At 43.7% G+C, this 27281-nt stretch overlaps 1 protein-coding gene across 3 annotated transcripts in view; it reads left to right on the top strand.

Annotated features, from left to right (window-relative positions):
* Positions 1–27281, top strand: part of LOC121575371 (ephrin type-B receptor 2-like) — a 142343-nt gene that overhangs the window by 45531 nt on the left and 69531 nt on the right. For all 3 annotated transcript variants that reach the window (XM_041888430.2, XM_041888431.2, XM_041888429.2), the window contains exons 2-3: positions 13332–13411; positions 22147–22831. In XM_041888430.2, coding sequence (XP_041744364.1) covers positions 13332–13411; positions 22147–22831 — 765 coding nt within the window. The remainder of the gene's footprint in view (positions 1–13331; positions 13412–22146; positions 22832–27281) is intronic.

The following is a 27281-nucleotide window of genomic DNA, read 5'->3' as shown; positions in this document are numbered from 1 at the left end:
CCGGTACCCCCCTGTATATATAGCCTCCCTACTGTCATTTTATTTTACTTCTGCTCTTTTTTTCTCAACACTTTTTTGTTGTTTTATTTTACTTTTTTTATAAAAAAATAAATGCACTGTTGGTTAAGGGCTGTAAGTAAGCATTTCACTGTAATGTCTGCACCTGTTGTATTCGGCGCATGTGGCCAATAAAATTTGATTTGATTTGAAATGGTTACCCAGACTATTTGCATTGAGCCCCTTATTTTATTCCTATTTATCTTTTCGTTTTTTTGCACAGGCTCGATGTACACTCACTGGACTCTAACCACACACTCACACTGACCACACATACTGCACTGACACTCCAACACACACACACGGACACACACACAAAACACACACATACATTTACATTCCTTCACACTCTTCACATACGCTGCTGCTACTCTCTGTTTATTATCTATGCATAGTCACTTTACCGCTACCTACATATTACCTCAATTACCTCGACTAACCCGTACCCCTGCACATTGACTCGGTACCGGTACCACTTGTAATATAGCATTGTTATTGTTATTTTATTGTGTTACTATTTTTCCTTTAGTTTATTTAGCAAATGTTTCTTACTTACTTTTTAAAAACTCTGCATTGTTGGTTAAGGGCCCATAAGTTAGCATTTCACGGTAAGGTAATACCTGTTGTATTCGGTGCATGTGACAAATACAATTTGATTTGATTTGATACTGAGGATTTCAAGGAGAATGCGTCTTTATCTTGGTTGTGTGGAGGAGCTGGAGTGCAGAATTATTGAGAAATGTATTGTGGTTTTTCTGGTCTGGGATGACTCCTCTGTTTTCCTGCTGTGGTACATCACCGGCCCAGTTGGTGTGTAGGTGTATTGGCGTTCTCAGCACTGAGTAATGTGAGAGAGTACAGACACTTTAAGTGGAAATGTGTCTGGTGAGTATTGCGTCTTGTAAACATAGCCTGGTCCAGCTGAAGGGAGTGCTGCTGTGCTGTCCCAGGCAGCTCAACTTAACCCTGTATATAACCGTACAGAGCTGGCCACCATGAACATATTAGCTTTCCATCTCTGGCCCATAGGTGTCCAATGTCTCGGATAGCTGTAGTTAATGTTAGTTTAGTTTTAGGAGGGCCTTAAAATTATTTAATGGTACACACTTTCCATTGTGCTGTGCATTCAGTGATGGAGAGCATGTTGATGGCAGGGATTTGGGGTGCCAGCGTGTGGAGTGATATTTGGGTTAGTGCAGAGGCATGTCCTGGCTGTGTGTCTTTACGCTAGGCTCCTCAGACAGGACTAATGGTCCCAGCAGTGCAGGACTAGACCCACTGTGGAGCCTGTCTCAGAGCCTGAGCTTTATAGAAAGAAACCTGGGGGGCCGTGACCGGCCATAACTCTTCCACAGACAAGAGGACGACTAGCTCATAGGCCAGGAATCTGAAGCAGGTCTGCCATTCCTCCATTCCCTGATACGTGTGGTCCCCAGGTCCAGGCGGTCCTGGTAAAACGGTCACGGCCGTGAGGAGGTACACTCATCTCCTCCTCGGTTCAAGGAACTTAAGGGAGGTAGGCTGGATATGGAGCGTCTCAGAGAGCCGTAACAAGCCTGAGTGTTAGGAGGCATGCAGTGAGGGAGGGAGGGAGGGGGGAAGGGCTACCCACCTGGAGCTGCTGGAGTCTGCTGTCTACTGCTGAGCATGGCCTAATCATTTAGTCACTTCACCAGCTATGCTCTTACAAAGGCATGCACTCAAAAACACACACACACACACACATACACACACACACATACATACATACACACATAAATCCATTAGACACACCCCCACAGTCACTCTGTAATCCCAATCTCTTTTTAGGAGGATGGATGATCATTATCCGTCTCTAGCCATTTGTCTGTCAGGTGATTCATACAGGCCTCCCCACATCTTTACTATTTCATATCTGCCTCGTCACTGTCACGATCGTTGAACTGAGTAGACCAAGGCGCAGCGTGATGAACGAACATACTTCTTTATTTAATGAATGCACGAACAACAAACGATAACGTGACGTCCTATGTTAAACACAACAAACACGGAACACACCAAAAGGAACAAGATCCCACAAACACTAAGGGAAAACAGACTGTTTAAATATGGCTCCCAATCAGAGACAACCAGCAACAGCTGACACTCGTTGCCTCTGATTGGGAACCACTCTGGCCAACATAGAAATACAAGAACTAGACTGTGAACATAGAACAAAACACATAGAAACTACACACCCTGGCTCAACATATAGAGTCCCCAGAGCCAGGGTGTGACAGTCACCTTTTCATGCTCATGTTTGATTAAAGTCTCCATTAACATTCTTCTATTGAAGATTAAGCCACACCGGGGTGAGTAAATATATATGCTAGACCATGCTATTGATTATGCAGCAGGGAGAGTGGGGATGGAGATATCATGCAGACAGAGATCTAGAGCTGATGGCTTTCCTGGCAGACAGACTGCATCGACTGGCAATGGATCAACTCCCCTAGTTTGACCCTGTGATGCTCACACATCAAATGTCACTGGCCAAATTCCTCAGCACTGAAACTACACAGAAAGGGCTGAAGGTTTAACATGGCAATCTAGGGCATATGTGATTCTTGTGATTCATATTACTGAGTGGAGATTTAAGGACACAGAGTGGTGATATATTATTGTATCCTTTACCTTGTAATAGTTGTGCTTCCAGATTGTATTAGTTACACTTGTTGGGATGGTTATGGAAAATTAATTGAGGTTATTTGAGTCCCATCAGATCTCGCTAATCATCCCCTGTGATATTTAGCTTTGACATTTTCTGGGGGCTCCTTGCCATACAAAAGACAAGGACAGCTGTTGCCAATCCCTAACACAGGCAGGCACATATACACATAGGGGTTTCAAACAGCAGGATGCAAAGTTTCTTATTAATCTCTGTTCCCTGATATACAGTGGGGAGAACAAGTATTTGATACACTGCCGATGTTGCAGGTTTTCCTACTTACAAAGCATGTAGAGGTCTGTAATTTGTATCATAGGTACACTTCAACTGTGAGAGACGGAATCTAAATAAAAAATAAAAAAAATCCCATTGTATGATTTTTAAGTATGACATAAGTATTTGATCACCTACAAACCAGTAAGAATTCCGGCTCTCACAGACCTGTTAGTTTTTCTTTAAGAAGCCCTCCTGTTCTCCACTCATTACCTGTATTAACTGCACCTGTTTGAACTCGTTACCTGTATAAAAGACACCTGTCCACACACTCAATCAAACAGACTCCAACCTCTCCACAATGGCCAAGACCAGAGAGCTGTGTAAGGACATCAGGGATAAAATTGTAGACCTGCACAATGCTGGGATGGGCTACAGGACAATAGGCAAGCAGCTTGGTGAGAAGGCAACAACTGTTGGCGCAATTATTAGAAAATGGAAGAAGTTCAAGATGACGGTCAATCACCCTCGGTCTGGGGCTCCATGCAATGATCATGAGGAAGGTGAGGGATCAGCCCAGAACTACACGGCAGGACCTGGTCAATGACCTGAAGAAAGCTGGGACCACAGTCTCAAAGAAAACCATTAGTAACACACTACGCCGTCATGGATTAAAATCCTGCAGCACACGCAAGGTCCCCCTGCTCAAGCCAGCGCATGTCCAGGCCCGTCTGAAGTTTGCCAATGACCATCTGGATGATCCAGAGGAGGAATGGGAGAAGGTCATGTGGTCTGATGAGACAAAAATAGAGCTTTTTGGTCTAAACTCCACTTGCCGTGTTTGGAGGAAGAAGAAGGATGAGTACAACCCCAAGAACACCATCCCAACCGTGAAGCATGGAGGTGGAAACATCATTCTTTGGGGATGCTTTTCTGCAAAGGGGACAGGACGACTGCACCGTATTGAGGGGAGGATGGATGGGGCCATGTATCACGAGATCTTGGCCAACAACCTCCTTCCCTCAGTAAGAGCATTGAAGATGGGTCGTGGCTGGGTCTTCCAGCATGACAACGACCCGAAACACACAGCCAGGACAACTAAGGAGTGGCTCCGTAAGAAGCATCTCAAGGTCCTGGAGTGGCCTAGCCAGTCTCCAGACCTGAACCCAATAGAAAATCTTTGGAGGGAGCTGAAAGTCCGTATTGCCCAGCGACAGCCCCGAAACCTGAAGGATATGGAGAAGGTCTGTATGGAGGAGTGGGCCAAAATCCCTGCTGCAGTGTGTGCAAACCTGGTCAAGACCAACAGGAAACGTATGATCTCTGTAATTGCAAACAAAGGTTTCTGTACCAAATATTAAGTTCTGCTTTTATGTCATGCAATAAAATGCAAATTAATTACTTTAAAATCATACAATGTGATTTTCTCGATTTTTGTTTTAGATTCCGTCTCTCACAGTTGAAGTGTACCTATGATAAAAAATTACAGACCTCGACATGCTTTGTAAGTAGGAAAACCTGCAAAATCGGCAGTGTATCAAATACTTGTTCTCCCCACTGTATGTTATTTTTATGGATCCGGATACCAATGTTTTGGTTTGTTGCCAATGTCTCAAACAGTGAGAGTAAACAGTATGTGAACTCAATATGCTGGCCATGATGATATAACCCTCACTCTTGTGTCAAGTATTTTGTTATTTTGAAGCCTCTTAGTAGGAGACAGGGCCAATGCCTGTATTCCCGCCCCACCATTTCGTAAATCTTTTAAACACACATTACAGTAGTTCATGCAGTGATGTTATGGTCAGTGTTGGGGAAGCTACTTTGAAAATATAGTTCCCAAGCTACCAATTAATTCACACTGGAAGCAGTTAAGCTACACTTAAGCTACCCTTAAGATAAACATACTTCAAGTTACTTTGAAAAAGAAGTTCACTACATCCAACCTACTTCGTGATAAATTATTATATCTAAATCTGAAATGTCATAGACTACAAATTGCAAGGACAGATCACTCTGTTAGCAGAATGTGTAATTTAGCCTAAAAGGTTACATACACTAAGTTGACTGTGCCTTTAAACATAATTTGAGTCAATTGGAGGTGTACCTGTTGATGTTTTTCAAGGCCTACCTTCAAACTCAGTGCCTCTTTGCTTGACATCATGGGAAAATCAAAAGAAATGAGCCAAGACCTCAGAAAAAATTATGTAGACCTCCACAAGTCTGGTTCATCCTTGGGAGCAATTTCCAAACGCCTGAAGGTACCACGTTCATCTGTACAAACAATAGTACGCAAGTATAAACAGCATGGGACCACGCAGCCGTCATACCGCTCAGGAAGGAGACGCATTCTGTCTCCTAGAGATGAATGTACTTTGGTGCGGAAAGTGCAAATCAATCCCAGAACAACATCAAAGGACCTTGTGAAGATGCTGGAGGAAACAGGTACAAAAGTATCTATATCCAACGTAAAATGAGTCCTATATTGACATAACCTGAAAGGGGGCTCAACAAGGAAGAAGCCACTGCTCCAAAACCGCCACAAAAAAGCCAGACTACGGTTTGCAACTGCACATGGGGACAAATATCGTACTTTTTGGAGAAATGTCCTCTGGTCTAATGAAACAAAAATAGAACTGTTTGGCCATAATGACCATCGTTATGTTTGGAGGAAAAAGGGGAAGGCTTGCAAGCCGAAGAACACCATCCCAACCGTGAAGCACAGGGGTGGCAGCATCATGCTGTGGGGGTGCTTTGCTGCAGGAGGGACTGGTGCACTTCACAAAATAGATGGCATCATGAGGAAGGAAAATTATGTGGATATATTGAAGCGACATCTCAAGACATCAGTCAGGAAGTTAAAGCTTGGTCGCAAATGAGTCTTCCAAATGGACAATGACCCCAAGCATACTTCCAAAGTTGTGGCAAAATGGCTTAAGGACAACAAAGTCAAGGTATTGGAGTGGCCATCACAAAGCCCTGACCTCAATTCCTATAGAAGATTTTTGCGCAGAACTGAAAAAGCGTGCGCAAGCAAGGAGGCCTACAAACCTGACTTAGTTACACAAGCTCTGTCAGGAGGAATGGGCCAAAATTCACCCAACTTATTGTGGGAAGCTTGTGGAAGGCTACCCGAAACATTTGATCCAAGTTAAACAATTTAAAGGCAATGCTACCAAAAACTAATTGAGTGTATGTAAACTTCTGACCCACTGGGAATGTGATGAAAGAAATAAAAGCTGAAATAAATCATTCTCTCTACTATTATTCTGACATTTCACATTCTTAAAATAAAGTGGTGATCCTAAATGACCTAAAATAGGTAATTTTTACTGGGATTAAATATCAGGAATTGTGAATAACAGAGTTTAAATGTATTTGGCTAAGGTGTATGTAAACTTCCGACTTCAACTGTATTCAACACGATATGAGGAGAGTGGAAGCTCAGAAGCTTCGTCTCACACATTTCCATCTCATGCATATTTCAGGTCAGGCAGAGAGCTGTGGGACATGGCAGGGTGTTGTAGTACAGCGGTTACTCTCTGACAGCCAGAGAAATGGTCCATCTGGACTTCCTGCTCTCTATCCACCAGGCTTTAAAGCCACAGCTCCAGCTCCAGCCCAGTGACATGGATGACAGGACTCGGTCACCAGGTCTCCTCTATCAGCCACCCTTTAACTGATAAGGATCAGGAGTAAACCTGGTGCTCAGAAACAGAATTTCTGACTACTTTTAAAAGCTCTTAAAGAATGTGGAATAGGCAGTAAACTCAATTGTTTGGCAGTCTAATGGCATGGAGTGACATTGACAGGTTAATGTGAAGGCAATTTAGAGGGGTCAGGAATCAACCAGAGTCAATCTGGAGTACTTTACCCATCTCTCTGTCACCAACACAGACAGTGTCAGAGCCGTTTCACTGATGTGATGCCTCTCAGGCATGCACATACATAGCTGACTTTCTGGCAGGGCTGTGGATCTGAAATGTTGGAACAGATATCGGTTTTCCTTAGACTCTGAGGCGTGCTCATTATCTCAGGGCACAGACTTTGAGTGGAAGGGCAGACTGAGCCCTGCCTTAGCCCTGGTTTGCTTGATTGACCAGGTGGTGACCATTCTTTCTCCCCATTTACTGTTGAGGTTGATGGTTCTCAATTCACAGTGGAGCACTCAAATCATTGTGAAATATGGTGTCTTTCAGAACTAACTACATTGTAATGTGCAGTGAAATTGTGTGCTAATGATGTGCCTACAGTTACGGCTAATAGCAATAGCACACGTTCTGGATGCATGGAAAGAATATCAAAAGTTGAAAAGATTGGCAAGCCAGCGCACAGGGGTGGAAAATGATTTAGTATATTATTTTGGAATAGTTAGAAAAAATTTTTTATCATGGGAGATAAGCATATCACTGTTTGTTTACAAAGTTTGTAGCCATTTTTATCTCAATATTAAATCATTTCTGGGTAACAATTAAGTATCTTACTGTGACTGTTTTCAATTAAAGTGTTCAAAAATAAACAAAAATAGCTTCTTAGCAAAGAGCAATTTCTAGGACTGTCTGGGAGTGGGGAGGGGAAAACTGAAAACTAGTTGTTATTGGCAGAGAGGTTTGTAACTTTCTTTCTTATTGGTCTATTAACTAATTTACCGCCTGGTGTTGTAATTAGCATTATCATAATTTTCACAATTTCACAGTATTATTCCAACCTCATAGTGTGGAAATATATATAAAACACTGGAAAATCACGTTTTTGTCCGTGCTTGTCCTTTAAAGTTATGTGGTATAGGCCCCGTGTAGCTCAGTTGGTAGAGCATGGCGCTTGCAACGCCAGGGTTGTGGGTTTGTTTCCCACGGGGGGCCAGTATGAAAATGTATGCACTCACTAACTGTAAGTCGTCCTGGATAAGAGCGTCTGCTAAATGACTAAAATGTAAAATGTATAATGGACATACTGAATAAGGGTCAGGAGTAGCTACTATTTTTGTCATCCGGTAGTTTGACACATTTACTTCCGTAAATAATAGAGTATTTTTTTGATTAAATTGGCTTTTTCAGAAAAGGGTTAAGACTGGAGAGTATTTGGATGAGCAGTTCAAAGCAGTGCATAGAGGACTTAAACTATAATATAGTTTTTGCTTGATTAAATTTTTAGTTTTTGGTCTTTGCTCCTTTTCCAGGCTGACAGGTTGTTATATTGAAAGATAACACAGTGGGCTCTGTAAGGATTACTGTAGAACATCCTGCCCCAAGCCCAAGGGAATGGTATGCTGTATCATTCTGTCAGCAGTCAGAGTGCTCCACGTACTGTGTGTGGTAGCATATTTCACAGGGCACCGTCTCCTGCCAAAATCAACTACCCAACTTCGTCTCTCTCCCTCAGAGCAGGCCCAGATCCTCAGCCTCAGCCATGTCCCACTCAGTCCCACCTCATCACTCCTCGAGCCCTTACATCATCATCAGAACCCCAGAACCGGGCCTTGCAGGAATCAACAATAACCCCCAGTTACCCATAAATCTCCCTGATAGAGTGATGTCTCTCCAAAGACACATGTTAAAGTTCACCGGATACCCAGGGCTGCACGCCAAGCCCAGTTTCACTCTTTGAAAAAAGTTGGGGTTTGGGCCGATGCCACCTCATCCACAAAGCCTGTTTCATTGTAAATGCAGGATTACTGATTAATTTACCGCACAAGGACATGTTGTAATGTGGTGGTGGGAGCCCAACCTAATGGACCCTCCTTGTGTTGAAAGATTTCTGAGACGGCTCAGGCTCGGGGGCACCCTCCCTCAAATGAAACAGAGCACTCTACTTGTTATTCTGTCCAAAATGCCATACAGTAGCACTGTGCGTCCATCATTATGGGCATAAGTCTTACCTCAGCACCGGCAGTTTTTCCAATGCCAGTGCCCATAAATCGAGGCACATTTCTTAGCTATGTCCACAAGAAGACTGCCCTCTGTGGTCTATGGTATTAGCTTATAGACATATTGTTCATGTTAAGCTATAGCTGTACCGCCATCTATAATCCACATTTACCATTAAATATACCCTATGATTCCAGGTGTTTAATGACATGGAAGTTCATTGAGTTTTACACACCACAGATTTGGTGAGAAAAGCACTGTGGTGCTGTAACCTGCTATTTCTACCGCAGTGGGAAAGAAAGTATAAGTGGCGGCTTTGATGTAGAAGTCAATGTTGAATGATTTGCTCCATAGAGGCTGGGCTAGAGTACAGTTCTCCTGGTGAGGAGGATAAAAGAACATCACCCCTGCAAGCCGCTACATGCTGTGTTTTGGAGGTCAATCGCTTCTTCAGAAATACCCTCAGTAAACTATAGACATAATTTGATACAAGCTGGGTTTTGCCCATATTGAAGCTGGCTAGAACTTTAATAGTATTCTAAATGGCTGTTCCGCACTCTTGTTCTGCACTATTTTGACAGAACACTTGCTGAATATTCATGCTTTTTAACATGAAAGTACAGGAATAGCTTCTTTAAAAATAAATAAAAAATTTAACAGTATAATCAGTGAATCTGTGACCCCTCTGTGTTTGTGTGTAAGTGTTGTAGAGACAGGGATGTGCATCTGTTTGGAAGTCTGCACTTGTTGCCTGTTTCCTGCCTGGTGGAGGGCAGTGGGAGCTGGGAGATGAGATGGTCCACCCTGGAGGAGGGCAGTGGGAGCTGGGAGATGAGATGGTCAACCCTGGTGGAGGGCAGTTGGAGCTGGGAGATGAGATGGTCCACCCTGGAGGAGGGCAGTGGGAGCTGGGAGATGAGATGGTCCACCCTGGAGGAGAGCAGTGGGAGCTGGTAGATGAGATGGTCCACCCTGGAGGAGGGCAGTGGGAGCTGGGAGATGAGATGGTCCACCCTGGAGGAGAGATGGAGAACTCCCTCCCTGCCATCCATCAGACAGACTGCCCTGCTCAAGCCTACACACTAATTGGCCATCCATCTCTCAAAGCCTGACCTCCTCGCCTCAAGCCAAAGTATACTCACACAGTACCCACACAAATCAAGTACATGTGTGGTCAAACATACACATAAAGCTCTATGGCGAGTCACCTGTCCTGTCCTGTCCTCTGCTGCATCCCCTGCTATTTAGACCTGGAGGAGAACCACTGTGCTTGGATTAAAAGGGCTGGCAATGTACACAAAGCTCTGAAAAAAAAATAATCACATACCTTGAAAACCTACTCTATGAATGAAAATGAATTGTATTTTCACTTGGTCTCAAAGCACTTTACTGTGTGTGCAGGAAGCTTGGCTCGTCCACCACCATTGTGTATTGCCCATCTGCTAACGAGGCATGTAATATATTTGGAACACACTGCTCTGCAAATAACTTTCTCCTACACTTCTTAGAAATAGAAGTTATACCAGGTGCTCCTCCTTTTTTTGTATTTAGAATGTGGCTGCCGACCAACCAATTACCACTGCAATAATCCCAGGCCTAAAAGCGTCTTGATCCATGTCAATTAATGTGGGTATGTGTTCTGAGGCTCATTTTGTTTATGGGCTTGTGAACAGCTGCTCTCTCTAATCTTAATTTAAAATGTGATGGCATTCTCTGGAAAGCTGAGAGGCTGTGGCTGCATCGACCCCTAGCTCTCAGAGAAAACGGAGTATTGTTGGAGCACCGCTGGCCTCTCCCGTCTGGCCCCTCTGTAACTTCAAACAGCCCAGTGGAGGTTTCAGATCAGCACAAACCCCTCCTTGCTTACTCTCAGGAAGTGTTCTAGGAAGCGTTCTTAGGCCTGTAAGCATTTCTAAAACTACCAGGTCTCATTGCATATTCATGCACCTTCAGTGTTGAGGCTGAGCCTGTCTAGTAGTAAAAAAAGACAGCCCTGTTGAAAAGTTTAAGCTCTCACGTCCTCCATGTGCTCATATAACTCTGAAATATAGCTGGTGCCCTTTGACCCCCCAGCTGAGCCAGAGGCCCAGGCTGGAATGTGTAGTCACCTCCATTTACATTTAACATTTAAGTCATTTAGCAGACGCTCTTATCCAGAGCGACTTACAAATTGACATTGATGAGACAGTCATTCAAACCCTGTAGTCCAGACCTCAGTGTAAACAGTCAGTCCTGGTCTCCTGGCTTCTCCTGTCTTCATCGCTGCCACACCATTCCCAATTCTGGGCCAGCACCCTCCCTCCACTCTGCCTGGCCACTCTCGCGCTGTCTCCTCTCCCTGATTAATGGACAGTATGTCTGACTGAGTGGCCATGCCCTTCCACTGTGCTGCCTGCTGGGAGCCTGAGGACTGATGAGGGGGGTGAACAGTGCTGGTGGTGATTCAGTGAGGTACACTCAGTACTGCAGTAGGTAATGAATTGGTGTGGCTGCCTGCTATGAAGTCTAGTCAGCAGGAGGGAGAAATGTGATCAGTCTTTCTGGGTATGGTCCTTCTTGTCCAGTGTGTGGGTCTCTGATGGAAAAAAGCAGAAGGTGTGTGTGAGCCTGACTGAGGGAGTGGAGGGAAGAGAAGAGGGCCGTCTGTGTGCACATATCAGGGGAATTCACTCCTTCCCTCCCTGTTCTCTAAACCACCACACTCCCTAAACCGCCACCAAGGGGGTTCATCATTCTCACTTTACTCCTCAGCTAATTATCATTATCATTACGGGGGAACATTACCATTTCACTGCCTAACACCCATGTAGACTGCTCAACCCGGAGTCGTGCAAGGTTATCAATGGCAGCACAAAAGCAGCCTCCTCTGCCTAATTATAGATTTGGGCTTTGTGATAACTGAATGGGATGTGAAATGTGCTATTATGCTTTGTGTACATTGGTGAGGCTCTGAGATTCGGCAAGTTCCTAAAAATAGATTTGCGGCATGTGGAGCCTGTTAATTAAAAGCTTTGGTTTCCTCTGGAATATAAATCAGAGGAAATCCACGTGTTATGAAATACTGGAACATTCTAAAATATATTGGGTGCTATTCTCTCTCTTGGGCTCCTGAGTGGTGCAGCGGTCTAAGGCACTGCATCTCAGTGCTTGAGGCGTCACTACAGACCCCCTGGTTCGATTCCAGGCTGTATCACAACCGGCCGTGATTGGGAGTCCCATAGGGCGGCGCACAATTGGCCCAGCGTCGTCCGGGGTAGGCCGTCATAAATGTAAATAAGAATTTGTTCTTAACTGACTTGCCTAGTTAAATAAAGGTTAAATAAAAAATAAAAAATAAATAATTGTGTGAGTTTAGCCATACTGCACTGTGCAATCAGACCACCCGGATCATTAGCCCAATAGTCCTTTTATCCAATTTCCGAAAGGGAACTCTGACATCATGCAGAATGCATTTTATAAAATACTTTTACTGAAAAACAAATACATCTTTGAAGAATAACTTTAGACTACCAATCACCAACAGTGACTTATGGTTAGTAGCTGGAGTTACATACATCTTTCTGGAGCTGATGCCTAACACCTGATAAATGTTGTCTCCATCTGCTCCAGCTCAACACTGGTGCTGCGGGGCTAATAAGCAAGGGAAATGAATTAGGCCTGCAGCACCGTCCTTCTGCCCCCCTCCCTGTCCCTCAGAGAGAAGGCTCTGAAGGGCAGCCTGCCTGGCCTGCTGCTGCTGGAATTTCATTGGCTGGCCACAGAGGACCTCATGACAAACAGGAGACATATCTCTTTGACCCTAATTACCAGAGGTGTTTTTTTCCACCAGCTAATCCAGCTCGTTTAGAGTGCGCTTGCCCCTCAAAGCCAGGGGGTAGAACTGAAGAAGCATGTGCCTATTGAGTGGAAGTTGACCTATCAAGTAGTAGCTTGGTGGCTGTGGTAGAGTCGACCAGGTTCCAAGCTATGGTAGAGTCGACCAGGTTCCAAGCTATGGTAGAGTCGACCAGGTTCCAGTGAACCCAGTGATCTGTTCTCTTCCACGTGGATGGTCACACTATGCCCCTCTGTTTACTACTACAGCATGTAGCCAAATATGCCCAGGTCTCAAACAGTAGCATTACCATCTTTGAGAGAGGGGACAATGGAGATATCTGCAAATATACTATCTACAATAAGAGTATTTTTGTATAATTAAGTATAATTTCATTGCTATGAATTTAATTCATATTTACCATTTAGCAGACGCTCTTATCCAGAGCAACATACAGTTAGTGAGTGCATACATTTTCATACTGGCCCCCCATGGGAAACAAACCCACAACCCTGGCGTTGCAAGTGCCATGCTCTACCAACTGAGCTACAGGGGACTACATGGTTTGAATGACTGTCTCATCAATGGACTCCCATCTCTGCCTATGCTCACCTGCTGTAAATGTGCACTGCTGCTACTGTATATTATTTGTTTGAAGGTAGTTGTCTGACTGCCCTCTCTCTCTCCTCCACAGAAACACTAATGGACTCCACCACAGCGACAGCTGAGCTGGGTTGGACAGTCTATCCCGTGTCAGGGTCCAGTGACAACAGCGTGAGTTTACTGAATAATACTGTGAAATTGTAAAAATTATGATAATGCCCTTTTAGTGTAAGAGCTGTTTGAAATGACCGCCTGAAATTTCTGCCTGTTTTGGTGGGATGGACTAACATCACCAGGTGTTAAATTAGTTAATAGACCAATAAGAAAGAGTTCCAAACCTCTCTGCCAATAACAGCTAGTTTTCAGGTTTCCCTTTCCCACTCAGACCACTCATAGACAGTCCTAGCTAAATTCATACTTGAGAAATTGCTTTTTGTTTCCTTTTGACCACTTTAATTGAAATCAATCACAGTAAGGTACTTCATTATTACCCAGAAATGCTTTGATATTAAGATAAAAACATCTGGATTGGACCTTTAACACCCAAAGGTAAGGATTATTTCTCCCTACTGTTGGGTGTCAAACTCAAGCTATCAGTAAATCTGCCCTGACTGCTGTGACAGATGTGGTACTGGTAGTGTTTTCATTTCTCACTTCAAGGTCAAAGGCCAGTAATGACTAAGAAAGCTCTCTCCACAGTGAGCCAAGTCTTTGTAAGAAAGAACACATCGTAAAGCTGTGCAGAAATCATGAGAGAAACTATAATCCAAATTTAACACAGTGGGCTTTTGGGCTCTTTCAGAAAACATCTTCAAGGTTTTTGAAAAAGTATCTCTCTCTCTCTCTTTGCAGGGCAGAGGTTTTGAGTTGGTGTTAGACTTTGTCTACTGGTGCTTTAAAAAGAAAGAAGTTCTGTAGAGGTCAATTGAGACCAGTAGTATTGCAGTGGTCTTTAATATTAACTGGCTACATGCTTGGTTAGGTTTACCTTGAGTTAATGGTCTCCACTTTCTCCACTTTGACCTGAACTGCCCCCACTGCACCACACAATCTAGCCTTATGAATGTCAAATTGTACAATCATAAATGTATTGCTAAATACTTCTGTTCATATGCAAGGCATGAAGCTATGTGTTATATGGGCTCTAGCAGTATTTGATGCACACTATTTCCACATGGTGTGCCAAGGCATTGGTTCCATCTAACTACACACAAGCCTAGCCCTCTCCGGGCCAGCCAAAACCAGAACCTCAGCCTCCTACACTTCTTCTGCCACCACAGGATCCAGACTCCTCAGACTGGGTCCAAAACACATAGAAATATGTTGTAGACTTATTTGCTGGTGCATTTCAGAAAACCACTCCCTATTTTATTCAATTATTTATGCTTCTGTGGTTGGTATCCAGGCTGGTTTGAGTTATACTCTATCATGCCATGTGTCTTTAAGTACGAATAAAGTAGGAGGAAGACGAAAAAAGAGCTCCAACAGTCAACTGGTGCAACTTCAAAGATCTTCTGCAATAATTGAGCTCAACATCATCTCCCTCAACCTGAGGGTATGCTGTCTCTTCCCTGCTATTTCTTACAATCAATATGAGAGAACAAAGAGGACTGGTGTATTCCTCTCCCCAGCTCTGGATTCAATCTAAACAGAACCAGCGCCGCCATTTCCCCCTTAACGAGGTTGGGAATCTTACAGGCAGTTTGCGTCACGTCTTCCTTTCATTTTTACAAAATGTAAGGTTTAGCAAAACAATCAGAAAAGTCTATTTAATTATCTATATGAATATGTCAGAACTTCAGACTTGAAAATCAAACATTTCAAAAGGCCAGTGATGAAAAATCTGCCCTGTTTAGATGTATTAATCAGCATCAACGCTTTAGGGTCTCAATTGTCACATCAAAGACATTCCCCAGTCAGCTTTGAGTGCTTTATGTCCCTTTATGCTAGACACTAAGTATAGAGGTGTCTACTCTTACAGCTTCAGACGACCTTATAAGGGGCACACTTCTACAGGGAGATAATGAAAAGCTTTTTACCTCAGACGAAACATTATGCCATGTGTTGAAGACTCTTATTTATTTCACTATGATTGGAGAGCTAAAGTACCTCTCAGGCCCTGATTGGTCAGGTACAAGGCCTATCAGATGCAGGTGTTGGGATTTTATGGGGAAATTATGGAACTGGATGTGGACACAATCCATTGTGAAATCTCATGTGGCCATTGCTGTCCCCAGTGGACCAGCACAACAGGAACAGGTGTGGTAACTGGACTCGCTCAATATACCAGCCATAGATGCTTTACAGTAGCTATTGTCTTACACATGCATTGCTTCACAGGCTTAACTGACGGATCAGTAACATTCAGCACAGCACCACACCAGCACTTGGCCTTTCACTACTCTGTAGTGCTTCATGAAATATATCATAACGTGTTACAGAGTCAACTGTACAATAGGGATACAAAATCGCTGGTACATGTCACTTAGATGGTTTACATTTTTCTCCCAAGATTTAATTAATGGACATTGAATTAAATAAATGTCTTCACATTTATTTCAAATACATAGTTCTTCACTTTCCAGGTGTTGGTAACATTAAATAACCTAACATTCCAGTGAAACATGAACAAACCAACTTTTATGAGTGCTCTCCAGGTGTGTCCCCATCTGCTCCACAGTCAGTTTACTTCTTATTATAGGGGCGGCTGCAGCCCTGCATTACCTAAAATAACAGTTAAACTGAAGCAGCATCTGAAACTGCCTCCAGTCAGGCTCCAAGAACTGAAATATGGTATTATTAAGATTCCATGTAATATTTAGTAAACTATAACACCATACTTGCCTCAGGCAGAATAGGGAAGGTCTGTTGTGCACAGGGCAAGGCAGTGTTAGGAGAGGATGTTTGATACAAAGCAGAGCAGCGGAGAGGTTAAGTGGTCAGTGTTTCCCCTAAGTGGGAGTTGAGAGAAGTGTGAACACCAGGCATTCTGACGTTCACACAGCTGCTGTGGAATATCACCTCTAGCCTCTAGCCCAGGGGTGTCAAACATACGGCCCCGACCCGCGAGGGGGTCAAATCTGGCCCGCTTGTGGTTTGAGTAGACTTTAAAATGACTAAAACCAAATCGATACTGTGTAGAAATTATAATGGACCTATATTCATACAGTTTCTTGACTGTCCAGCTCGCTAATGATCACGAGACAGTCAGGGAGCATCGAAAATTCAACGATAGAGTTAAATGTTTATGCAAATTTTGACGGCAAGGAAATATAAACTATTTTCAGTGCGGCCCTCCGGACCTCGCAGCAGTTACACATTAATGTAGTCATTGCACTAAAAACACCCATTCTGTGGAGAGGATGTTGAGGTCTTCATATATTAAGGCCTAATGATGTGGCCTGTGGGCTCAGCACCTGTAAATAAATGTTCTGTGTGACTCCATGACACAGAACTGGATAGTAGAGGTAAAGGTATGTTGGCCACAGCACATTCTAGCCATAGGTGTAATACTTTGATTTAATATTCTGCTTTAGCAATGATAAACATATATTTTATGTCAATTTGTGAGTGGATTCAGAATCAGATTAATAAGGCATTAATATGTATGGTAGATCTACCTCTAAGAGACATTTGAGGGATCTATAGATCTGTACGTTCTCTATAGTCGGGCCATAATGAACTCAATGACTGGAATATGGAATATGGAAGTCTTATATAAGATGCAATATTCCATGCATGTCAATTCACAACAAATTAGAGTGTCATCCACTAAAGTTATGTAAGTTCTCAGGGAAGGCATTTAGGCTACTAATATCAAGTCTTGAATACCAAACATCACATAATTACAGTGCCACAACAACTTAGCAAAACCTTTTGTAGTGTAACTTAAAATACATTTCACCATGAGACTTTGACCCAAATACGTGTCTGAGTCAATCATAAATGCATTAAAATGCAAGTTTTGTCATTTAAAGAGTTCATTCAGCATAAAAAAAAGCCTGGTTATGACAGAGCCTGGTTATGACTTTGCATATAGCCATTTCCTTACATAAAAGGTAATTTGTGAAAGCATATTTAAGTGTATGGAACTCATTAGAATAGAGTGACCCCTAATTTAGTATAATTGTCAATTAAAGTTGGTCTGTAAAACTATATGTTGCCTTTTTAAGACCTCTTCATCATGGGGGAAAACATCTTTGTGTTATGATTTTATATGAGCACTGAAATGTCAATCTCGGGCATGTATTCTATTGTCATGTCTTTGATTTACTCCAAAGTAAAAATGTAAATACAATCCTCATGTAGATTGGTGGAAGGGGATTAAAGAGGCAATAGGAAGCTTGTTTGTCTAACTTCACATGTTGTACATTACAAGTGGACAATGGTAATTGAAGTTGACTGCACCAGACCGTTCTACTTATGTCTCCCCGTGTGTCTCTCTCTGTGCCCTCCATGTGGATGGGACTCCTGCAGTACTTGGCTCGTTTTGTTCCCCTCTTTGTAACTCAATGCAGAGACTGGGTGTCATTTGTCCTGCCCTGTCCCCTTAGGGCACACCACTCTTACTCTAACAGATTTCCCACAACTGCAAATTGGACAACTCGGCCCCAGGAGATTTCCATTGGCTTCTTTCTCCTTCATGTGAATTATTTATTTACTTGTTGTCAGTGACGGAGTGCTGGAATGTTTTGTATGTGTGTAGCTGTTCTCTGATTCTCCAGCCATCCCGGGTCGATCCTCACACTGTAATGATAAGACGTGAGAACTGAAGTACACATTTCATGTTGTGTCATACATGCCACTGTGGCCTTTGAATTATTTAAACTGTCTCAGGAGAAAACTACAGCTCACCCTGCAAGCCCACTCCACCCCAGGAAGGAGGTTCAGTTAGACACAAAATTCTATCCTTGAGACCAGATAGACTTCTACTTTATTTCGGATCATTAAATGTAACAAAAAGCTGCCTTTCGGCGGCTGCATGTCGCTCCTCTATAACTCATCCCTGACAGTGTGTTCTGCTTTACTTTACAGATAAAGCAGAGACACATTGTCAGGGAGACTACAGGTCAGCTGAACTTTAAATCCCTCCTGGAGTGGCTGGCAGCCCTGGGAGTTATCGATCCCGAACCTCATTCCAGCATGCTCTATCACTTCATACAGCTACAGTAAGCGGTTGGCGGGTGGCAGTTCACACATAGTGTACTTTTCCAAACTCCATATTCAGGAGAACTTCATAGCTATACAGTGCACATTCAGAAGATTTAATTGTAATGTTATTTATCATTAATGAGACAGGTCATACATCAACAAATGTTAGCTGTGGCTCTCAACTGGAAGTGTCACCATGCAGCATAATACACATGGGATAGGAATGTGAGTCAAGAGGATAAGTGGCGTTTAAACTCATTATTTAGCTGTAATTAAAAGATGGCAGACAATTGCCTAACCCACCGTACATCCCGTTCACACTCAGTAGAGCGGTGCAGCAGAATGCAGAGTGCTCTGCACTACTAGCGCCGTAATGACTGTCTTTATATTTGGGTACGACCCTCAAGGCCATAGATGCGACCCCAGACACTTTGGCGCCCCACTTATGATGGTCCTCTTTATGTTTGGGTGCCAACCTCTGAGTACTAAGGGCCGATGACACCCCATTAGAAGGAGCTCCTTTATGTGAGTGTGTGACCCCAGAACACAGGACCTTGAAGAGAGCAGCTCCTCTGGCGTGTTGTTGATTGCAAGTTCTCACTTGTTCAGTCTGTGAGCTCTTTATGTCCATAAATGAATGTCGTGTTTCAGCAGAAGGAAGCTCATGCATTGCTATTAAATAATCCCTTGATTCTGTATGTTTCACATTGACAAATACAGGTAACTGCCAAAATAATGGAAACAATTGAGTAAATGAGGGATACAAAGTATATTGAAGCAGGTACTTCCACACAGGTGTGGTTCCTGAGTTAATTAAGCAATGAACATTCCATCATGCTTAGGGTCATGTATAAAATGCCCAGTTTTCCATTAGTTTGGCTACCATGACTAGAAGAAGAGATCTCAGTGACTTTGAAAGAGGGGTCTCAAAGGAGCATGGGGGTTTAAAGTGTTTGTGTTTGTTTGTGTGTGTGTCTCAGTCACCAGATCTCAACCCTATTGAACACTTATGGGAGATTCTGGAGCGGTGCCTGAGACAGCGTTTTCCACCACCATTAACAAAACACCAAATTATGGAAGAATGGCGTCGCATCCCTCCAAGAGTTCCATACACTTGTAGAATATATGCCAAGGCACATTTAATCTGTTCTGGCTTCTCGTGGTGGCCCAACACCCTACTAAGACACTTTTTGTTGGTGTTTCCTTTATTTTGGCAGTTACCTGTAGGTTCGTTCACGTAGGACAGATGTTGTAACTGTGAATTAACTTATAATCTCCTGCTTTATAGCATACATCCTGCTACGTAGCCTACAGTACATCCAGTCAAGATACTCTACATGGTGTCCGTGATGGTCCCCTCAATAGATCTGGACTCAGATAAACAAGTCTGTGTGTCCCGGAGTGGTAAAAAACAATCTCAAAGGAGAGAGAGTTAGTGTTACAATTCCCAGCCTCCTCACAGTGCCCTTCATCCTTCTTAACCAACCCCACTATGAACTCCTCCACCCCCCCACCACAATCAACTCCAACACCTTACCTAACACATGACCGACCTGCAGCCTCACTCCCACTATAGTACCGGGAGGAAAAGCTGTGAAAATGAAGACGTTTCTTCTTATTTCACACTCAGCGCTTGATCGCTGGCCTCTTATTATGCCCCATTTGCTTCCCTCCACTGGCTCTGATGAAAGCAGGGCAGCAAAGCCGTGACAGGACTAAAAGGGGCCCTCCATCAAAACACATTTGTTTGGGGTCTTTTTAGCCTGGCCCTATTCCCCCTTCCCCTAGTCACTATCTCTCATTAGTGGCTACTGCCCCACCCCCAACCCCAGTTCACATTGTTTAAGTTTGATGGAGCAATGCTTGGGGCTCAGAACAGGAGAACGTCACACTCTGTCCTTTCCCGTTCTGTGAAGGGAGGTGGAAAGGTCAATGGCTGCCCATGACCCCGGATGACTGTGTCCATTTGGATGGGGAATAGATGGGACGACCAACACATTTCCCCTCCCAGAATGTCTCTCAACCATAAATCAAGGCCCCACATTTGGGTCAACGTTAACATTCATACACTTACAGTGTTAATGTGTATATTTTATTGCACATTAATGGACCATATCTGATACATTCTTGTAATTATAAAAGATTTGTAGATGTGTGTCATCAAAATGAAGACATATAGCTACCATCTGGTTGAATCATATCCAAGGTCTCTTTAATCCTTGTCTACAAACACAATCCTAATAGTTTTGAGTTAGTGCCAGTCTTACAAGTTTTTTTTTCTTCATACCTTTCTCCTTCAAATCCCTCCAGTTACTAAAGTTTTTACATCTAACAACTGTTATTAATTAACTGTACATATTTGGCATGATGTCTGTCTGTCAGGAGAGAATAATGGGGAAATGGGAATAAAGCAGAAAAGCTCTAATTAGTCTGCGAGTGTTTGATAGAACGTGGGTCTTAAACATGAGGGCTGACTCGCACCTCCTTACCCGGCAAAACTCTGTCAGAATCCTTGTTAAGTGGGCATTAATTTAGGAAATGATGTCAGCTGTGAAGTGAAGAGTGAAGAGGGGTGAGAGGGTGGGGTAAAGGCAGCACGGGGTGCGGCTGAATAGTGTGAAGCGGCTATGGTGTTAAGAAAAGCTTTCTCTTCAGATGAACTTGTCAGGTCAAGGTCAGAGTTGTTGGAGTCCTTTGGAGTAACAGCAGAGGTTGCATATGAACGCACTACTATATCTGCTGTGTGTTTGTCTGTGTGTGTGTGTGTGTGCCTGTGTTGATGTGTGTGTGTTTGTGTTGAAATGAAAAGTGTCCCTAGCACACGAACTCAAATCTGCTCTCCATTTGCAGATAATTACCTGTGTAATGTGATTACCCCAGTTCTATGTTTTATTGGAGTGTGACTCAGATTAGGGTTAAATTCATGTCATGCGTGTGTTTCGTTACAATGACTGATCTGTACAGTAACTGATATGTTGGTGCTGGACTAATTTGGAGATTTGCCTTTTGTAGTATTCAATATCACATTGTAATTCAAAAAAATGAAAATTGGGTGCATCACCCATGCATTGGAGAGAATGATTTTTTTCTCAGTATTTAGACCGGGGGATTGTTTTTCCTGTATTTGTTACCCTTGAAGAGCTTCTTCCGACAGTGACGTTATGCAAATAGTTTCCTTTTTTCTCTTTGGCCAGAGGACATAGAGGAGCCAGAGAGGAGGTTGCACTATAATGCCTTGCTGGCTGTGTAATGAGCAGAGTTTAACACCTGTTCTCTTCTACTGGCTAAATAATGCATGGTCCTGTCCCAGAGCGGAGTACAGAGAGAAACAAACAGGCCAGGTTCATGCAGGGAGCCAAGTGGGATCTCCAGCGGGCACTGACATATGACAACCCCTCACTGCGGGTTTACCTCTGTGCCAGCAATACAATGCCAGGGAGCAGATTATACCCTGCCCATAATATACCCTCCCCATCTCCTGCCCTGTAATCTCAGCCCTGACTGGGAGCACTGCTGCTGGGAATGGCCCTGTCTTTATCTATGGTTAGATTGTAGTGTAGCCATGATGCTGGGTACACAATTGCCATTGGGTTATGTGTGTGAGGTAGAGGTAAAGAATTAGAGGTATTGATGTGTTACTAAACCTACCATTCAAAATATTCGGTCAGCATGTGGTCACCACAGGGACATATTATCAAAGTGTATGTTGTGTCTACATTTGAATAACCCTTTACATCTGTGTCCTTCTTCCACAGTGGGAGGAGGTGAGTGGATACGACGAGAACATGAACACCATCCGCACCTATCAGGTGTGCAACGTGTTCGACAACAACCAGAATAACTGGGTCCGCACCAAGTACATCCGGCGCCGGGGTGCACAGCGCATCCACGTGGAGATGAAGTTCTCCGTGCGAGACTGCAGCTCCATCCCCAATGTGCCCGGCTCCTGTAAAGAGACTTTTAACCTGTACTACTATGAGTCGGACTCGGACACTGCCAACAAGGTGTCCCCGGCCTGGATGGAGAACCCCTGGATCAAGGTGGACACCATCGCAGCCGACGAGAGCTTCTCCCAGGTGGACCTTGGTGGCCGGGTGATGAAGATCAACACAGAGGTGCGGAGCTTTGGCCCCGTGTCCAAACATGGCTTTTACCTGGCCTTCCAGGACTACGGCGGCTGCATGTCGCTCATCGCCGTACGTGTCTTCTACCGGAAGTGTGCCCGCGTCATCCAGAACGGGGCCGTGTTCCAGGAGACCCTGTCAGGGGCGGAGAGCACCTCTCTAGTGGCATCACGTGGCGTGTGTATTCCCAACGGGGAGGAGGTGGACGTGCCCATCAAGCTCTACTGCAACGGGGATGGCGAATGGATGGTGCCCATTGGGCGCTGCATGTGCAAGGCTGGCCACGAGGCTGTAGAGAACGGGACTGTGTGTAGAGGTAAGGGCCACCCTCATCCCTCTCTCTTCAACACTGTTAGCCAGACTAAATGGACATGCTAACCTTACAAAGCTAGTCAGCTGTAGATTCATAACAGAGTAATCCAGACAGCAGAGAATACATACGGTACTTAATACAGTACCTGTCTTCATACTGCACTTCATGCTTCTCTAGGGATCAGGTTATTCCCTATGAACAGAAAGTCTAAGCTTGTAAAATATGGCCATGTATATTGAATAAGTAAACAGGAGGATGGGATGATCACACATAACAGTGGATAGTACATGTTGGCGCTACGGTCCCATTTTCATATGAATGATCACTCCACAGCTTTTCCAATAACAAACGGGTGAATATTACTTCACATATGTAACAGATGTGCTTCAGGTTATGGCTTACAGTGCCTTGCAAAAGTATTCATCCCCCTTGGCGTTTTTCCTATTTTGTTGCATTACAACCTGTAATTTAAATTGATTTTTATTTGGATTTCATGTAATGGACATACACAAAATAGTCCAAATTGGTGAGGTGAAATGAAAAAAATAACGTTGTTTTTAATGACTTGTTTCAATAAATTATACAAAATAAATAACGGAAAAGTGGTGCGTGCATATGTATTCACCCCCTTTGCTATGAAGCCCTTAAATAAGATCTGGTGCAACCAATTACCTTCAGAAGTCACATAATTAGTTAAATAAAGTCCACCTGTGTGCAATCTCAGTGTCACATGATCTGTCACATGATCTCAGTATATATACACCTGTTCTGAAAGGCCCCAGAGTCTGCAACACCACTAAGCAAGGGGCACCACCAAGCAAGCGGCACCATGAAGACAAAGGAGCTCTCCAAACAGGTCACGGACAAAGTTGTGGAGAAGTACAGATCAGGGTTGGCTTATAAAAAAATATCTGTAACTTTGAACATCCCACGGAGCACCATTAAATCCATTATAAAAAAATTGAAAGAATATGGCACCACAACAAACCTGCCAAGAGAGGGCCGCCCACCAAAACACACGGACCAGGCAAGGAGGGCATTAATCAGAGAGGCAACAAAGAGACCAAAGATAACCCTGAAGGAGCTGCAAAGCTCCACAGCGGAGATTGGAGTATCTTTCCATAGGACCACTTTAAGCCGTACACTCCACAGAGCTGGGCTTTACCGAAGAGTGGCCAGAAAAAAGCCATTGCTTAAAGAAAAAAATAAGCAAACACGTTTGGTGTTCGCCAAAAGGCATGTGGGAGACTCCCCAAACATATGGAAGAAGGTACTCTGGTCAGATGAGACTAAAGTTGAGATTTTTGGCCATCAAGGAAAACGCTATGTCTGGTGCAAACCCAACACCTCTCATCACCCCGAGAACATCATCCCCACAGTGAAGCATGGTGGTGGCAGCATCATGCTGTGGGGATGTTGGGTTTGCGCCACTCGTCTCCCGAGTGGCGCAGTGGTATAAGGCACTGCATCGCAGTGCTAGCTGTGCCACTAGAGATCCTGGTTCGAATCCAGGCTCTGTCGTAGCTGGCTGCGACCGGGAGACCCATGGGGCGCCGCACAATTGGCCCAGCGTCGTGCAGGGTAGGGGAGGGAATGGCCGGCAGGGATGTAGCTCAGTTGGTACAGCATGGCGTTTGCAACGCCAGTGTTGTGGGTTCGATTCCCACGGGGGGCCAGTATGAAAAAATAAAATAATGATATATGCACTCACTAACTGTAAGTCGCTCTGGATAAGAGCGTCTGCTAAATGACTAAAAATGTAAATGTAAATATTTTTCATTGGCAGGGACTGGGAAACTGGTCACAATTGAAGGAATGATGGATGGCGCTAAATACAGGGAAATTCTTGAGGGAAACCTGTTTCAGTCTTCCAGAGATTTGAGACTGGGATGGAGGTTCACCTTCCAGCAGGACAATGACCCTAAGCATACTGCTAAAGCAACACTTGAGTGGTTTAAGGGGAAACATTGAAATGTCTTGGAATGGCCTAGTCAAAGCCCAGACCTCAATCCAATTGAGAATATGTGGTATGACTTAAAGATTGCTGTAGACCAGCAGAACCCATCCAACTTGAAGGAGCTGGAGCAGTTTTGCCTTGAAGAATGGGCAAAAATCCCAGTGGCTAGATGTGCCAAGCTTATAGAGACATACCCCAAGAGACTTGCAGCTGTAATTGCTGCAAAAGGTGGTTCTACAAAGTATTGACTTTGGGGGGGTGAATAGTTATGCACACTCAAGTTCTGTTTTTTTGTCTTATTTCTTTTTTGTTTCACAATAAAACATATTTTTTATCTTCAAAGTGGTAGGCATGTTGTGTAAATCAAATTATACAAACCCCCCAAAAATCAATTTTAATTCCAGGTTGTAAGGCAACAAAATAGGAAAAATGCCAAGGGGGTGAATACTTTCGCAAGCCACTGTATATACTCTATGGCAGAATATGGCTTTTCTTTTTAAGTGGGCAGATATAGAACATGTCTAGTTCATTTCTAAAGCACTCTAAAGGAGGGGACTGTCAGATCACAGGTGTTTGGACTCCAGTCACATAGGTCTGTCATAACTGGGAGAGACTTTTCGTTCAGAATATATTACTTTCAACACTCTACACCAGGGATCATCAACTAGATTCAGCCGCGGGCCAATTCTATCTTGAGCGGATGGTCAGGGGGCCGGAACATAATTATAAATAATTTATAGACTGCAAATTGACCGCAAGAATCCCAAACAGATATAATATTTGACTAAAACATAATCATTTCAAACCATGCTTACACAATCACATACTGCATATCTCTATTATCTGTGGGAATATTTTGGAACAGATTTCCAAAATTAAAATCATTTGGAGCAGATTTTCTGGTGTTTTTACAGTCTTTTATGTCCAACAATAAGTAAAATAAAATAACTTGTGGTGCCTAATGAAATCCGCCAGCTGGGGAACCCTGCTCTACACAGTGTAATGCAATCTTACATTTCCATTCAAATCTACACAGAATAGAAACCATTTCTCTGACTGGGAGAATTCTATTAAATGCATGACTTTACCCAAAGGGAAGCTGTAATGCTAATGCATGTAGGATGTGTGAATATATTACATTGAAACATTTTGTCATAGGTCTTCTCATTCCATATTCCAACTCTGGTGGAAAAGGCTTTAAAGAGGTTAATATTTCAGTTTCTCACAGTGGAGGCTTAAGTTGATTTGATTTTATAAGCGCATTGATACTGTTTCTAAAGAAAACACAAACAACCAAAATAAGATCAAAGCTGAATAGGAGTATCTATTGCTTTAGGTGCAATGCAGTGTTGAGTCAGTAAGCTACCACACACACACCCACTGTGTACACCAAAAGTGTATGTCTTTCATGTACAAGGACAAGAGAGGATTTGTTCCAAACGCCTACCTCCTACCTTTATTCTCTTCGACTGGAATCACTCGTGATCCAGATCGATTTACCATTTCACAACATCACTGTGCTCAACCTCACCTGTGCTGCTACGCCCGTCCGCTGTGCAGCAGGTGGTATTGGCTGGATGTGCTCAGAGAGCCTGATGGCTAACAGCAGAACAGGGGAGTATCATCCTGCAGCTTGCAGCCTGCAGACAGGGCCCACGCTGACACAGCCATGCAGCCAGCCGGCAGGCACAATACACCACCCACCTGTGTTCCAGCCGCCTGTGTACTGCTGCCTCTGTAATTAGCCCACAGCCCCCAGCAGCTCTGGCTCAGGCTCTGCAGAGAGGAGGGAAGGCGATGGGCGCTAGCCCGTCTTGCTCCTCACAAACAGTACCTCCGATCAATGACTGCTAATGAGGACAGGCACAGGCCCTCCTTAAGGAATACGCACCAATAAGAGGCACATGGAGGATAGCTGCTCTAATTTGAAACCCCTGCATAATTACATAAATCTGGTTGTTTTTTGACCTACATGGAAGTCGGATTGGAACGTCCCAGGGGCATCCTCAATCACTGTGCTTTTGTATGAAACTGGATTATATAATTAAATTGATGGCCATTCAATGGAAATTGACATTTTTCAATCACTCACTGCTAGAAGGCTGGGCGGTGGAAGTGTTTCACCTTCGGCACATGTTGGGGTATATCCAGTTCCTTATCACCCTCCTATTTCTCCAACAGGGGAAGAATCAGAGTTAATCACAGAGGCTAGCCATCCAAGGTGCCTTGCTCTGAAGAAAAGCTTAATTCATTGCAGTCTTTCACCTTCAACATCCCCTTTGCTATACTGAGAGAGTGTGTGTGAGGCCAAAGCTCACACACACATACATCGCTTCCCAGTGTGCACAAGCAGACATTTTTCCATTTTTCTCAGTGTCGCTAAGTATTCACTGATCACATAGCCACACTCAGCGGACTATTAAAGCTTTATGAGCAGGATGCATTATCTTAGCAAAACGCTGGCAGGGCCCATACAATAGTCATGAGACTCAGTGC

This window comes from Coregonus clupeaformis, chromosome 10 (genome assembly GCF_020615455.1).
Source record: "Coregonus clupeaformis isolate EN_2021a chromosome 10, ASM2061545v1, whole genome shotgun sequence".
Classification (NCBI taxonomy): Eukaryota; Metazoa; Chordata; class Actinopteri; order Salmoniformes; family Salmonidae; genus Coregonus; species Coregonus clupeaformis.
This window is presented reverse-complemented; position numbering and strand designations above follow the sequence as displayed.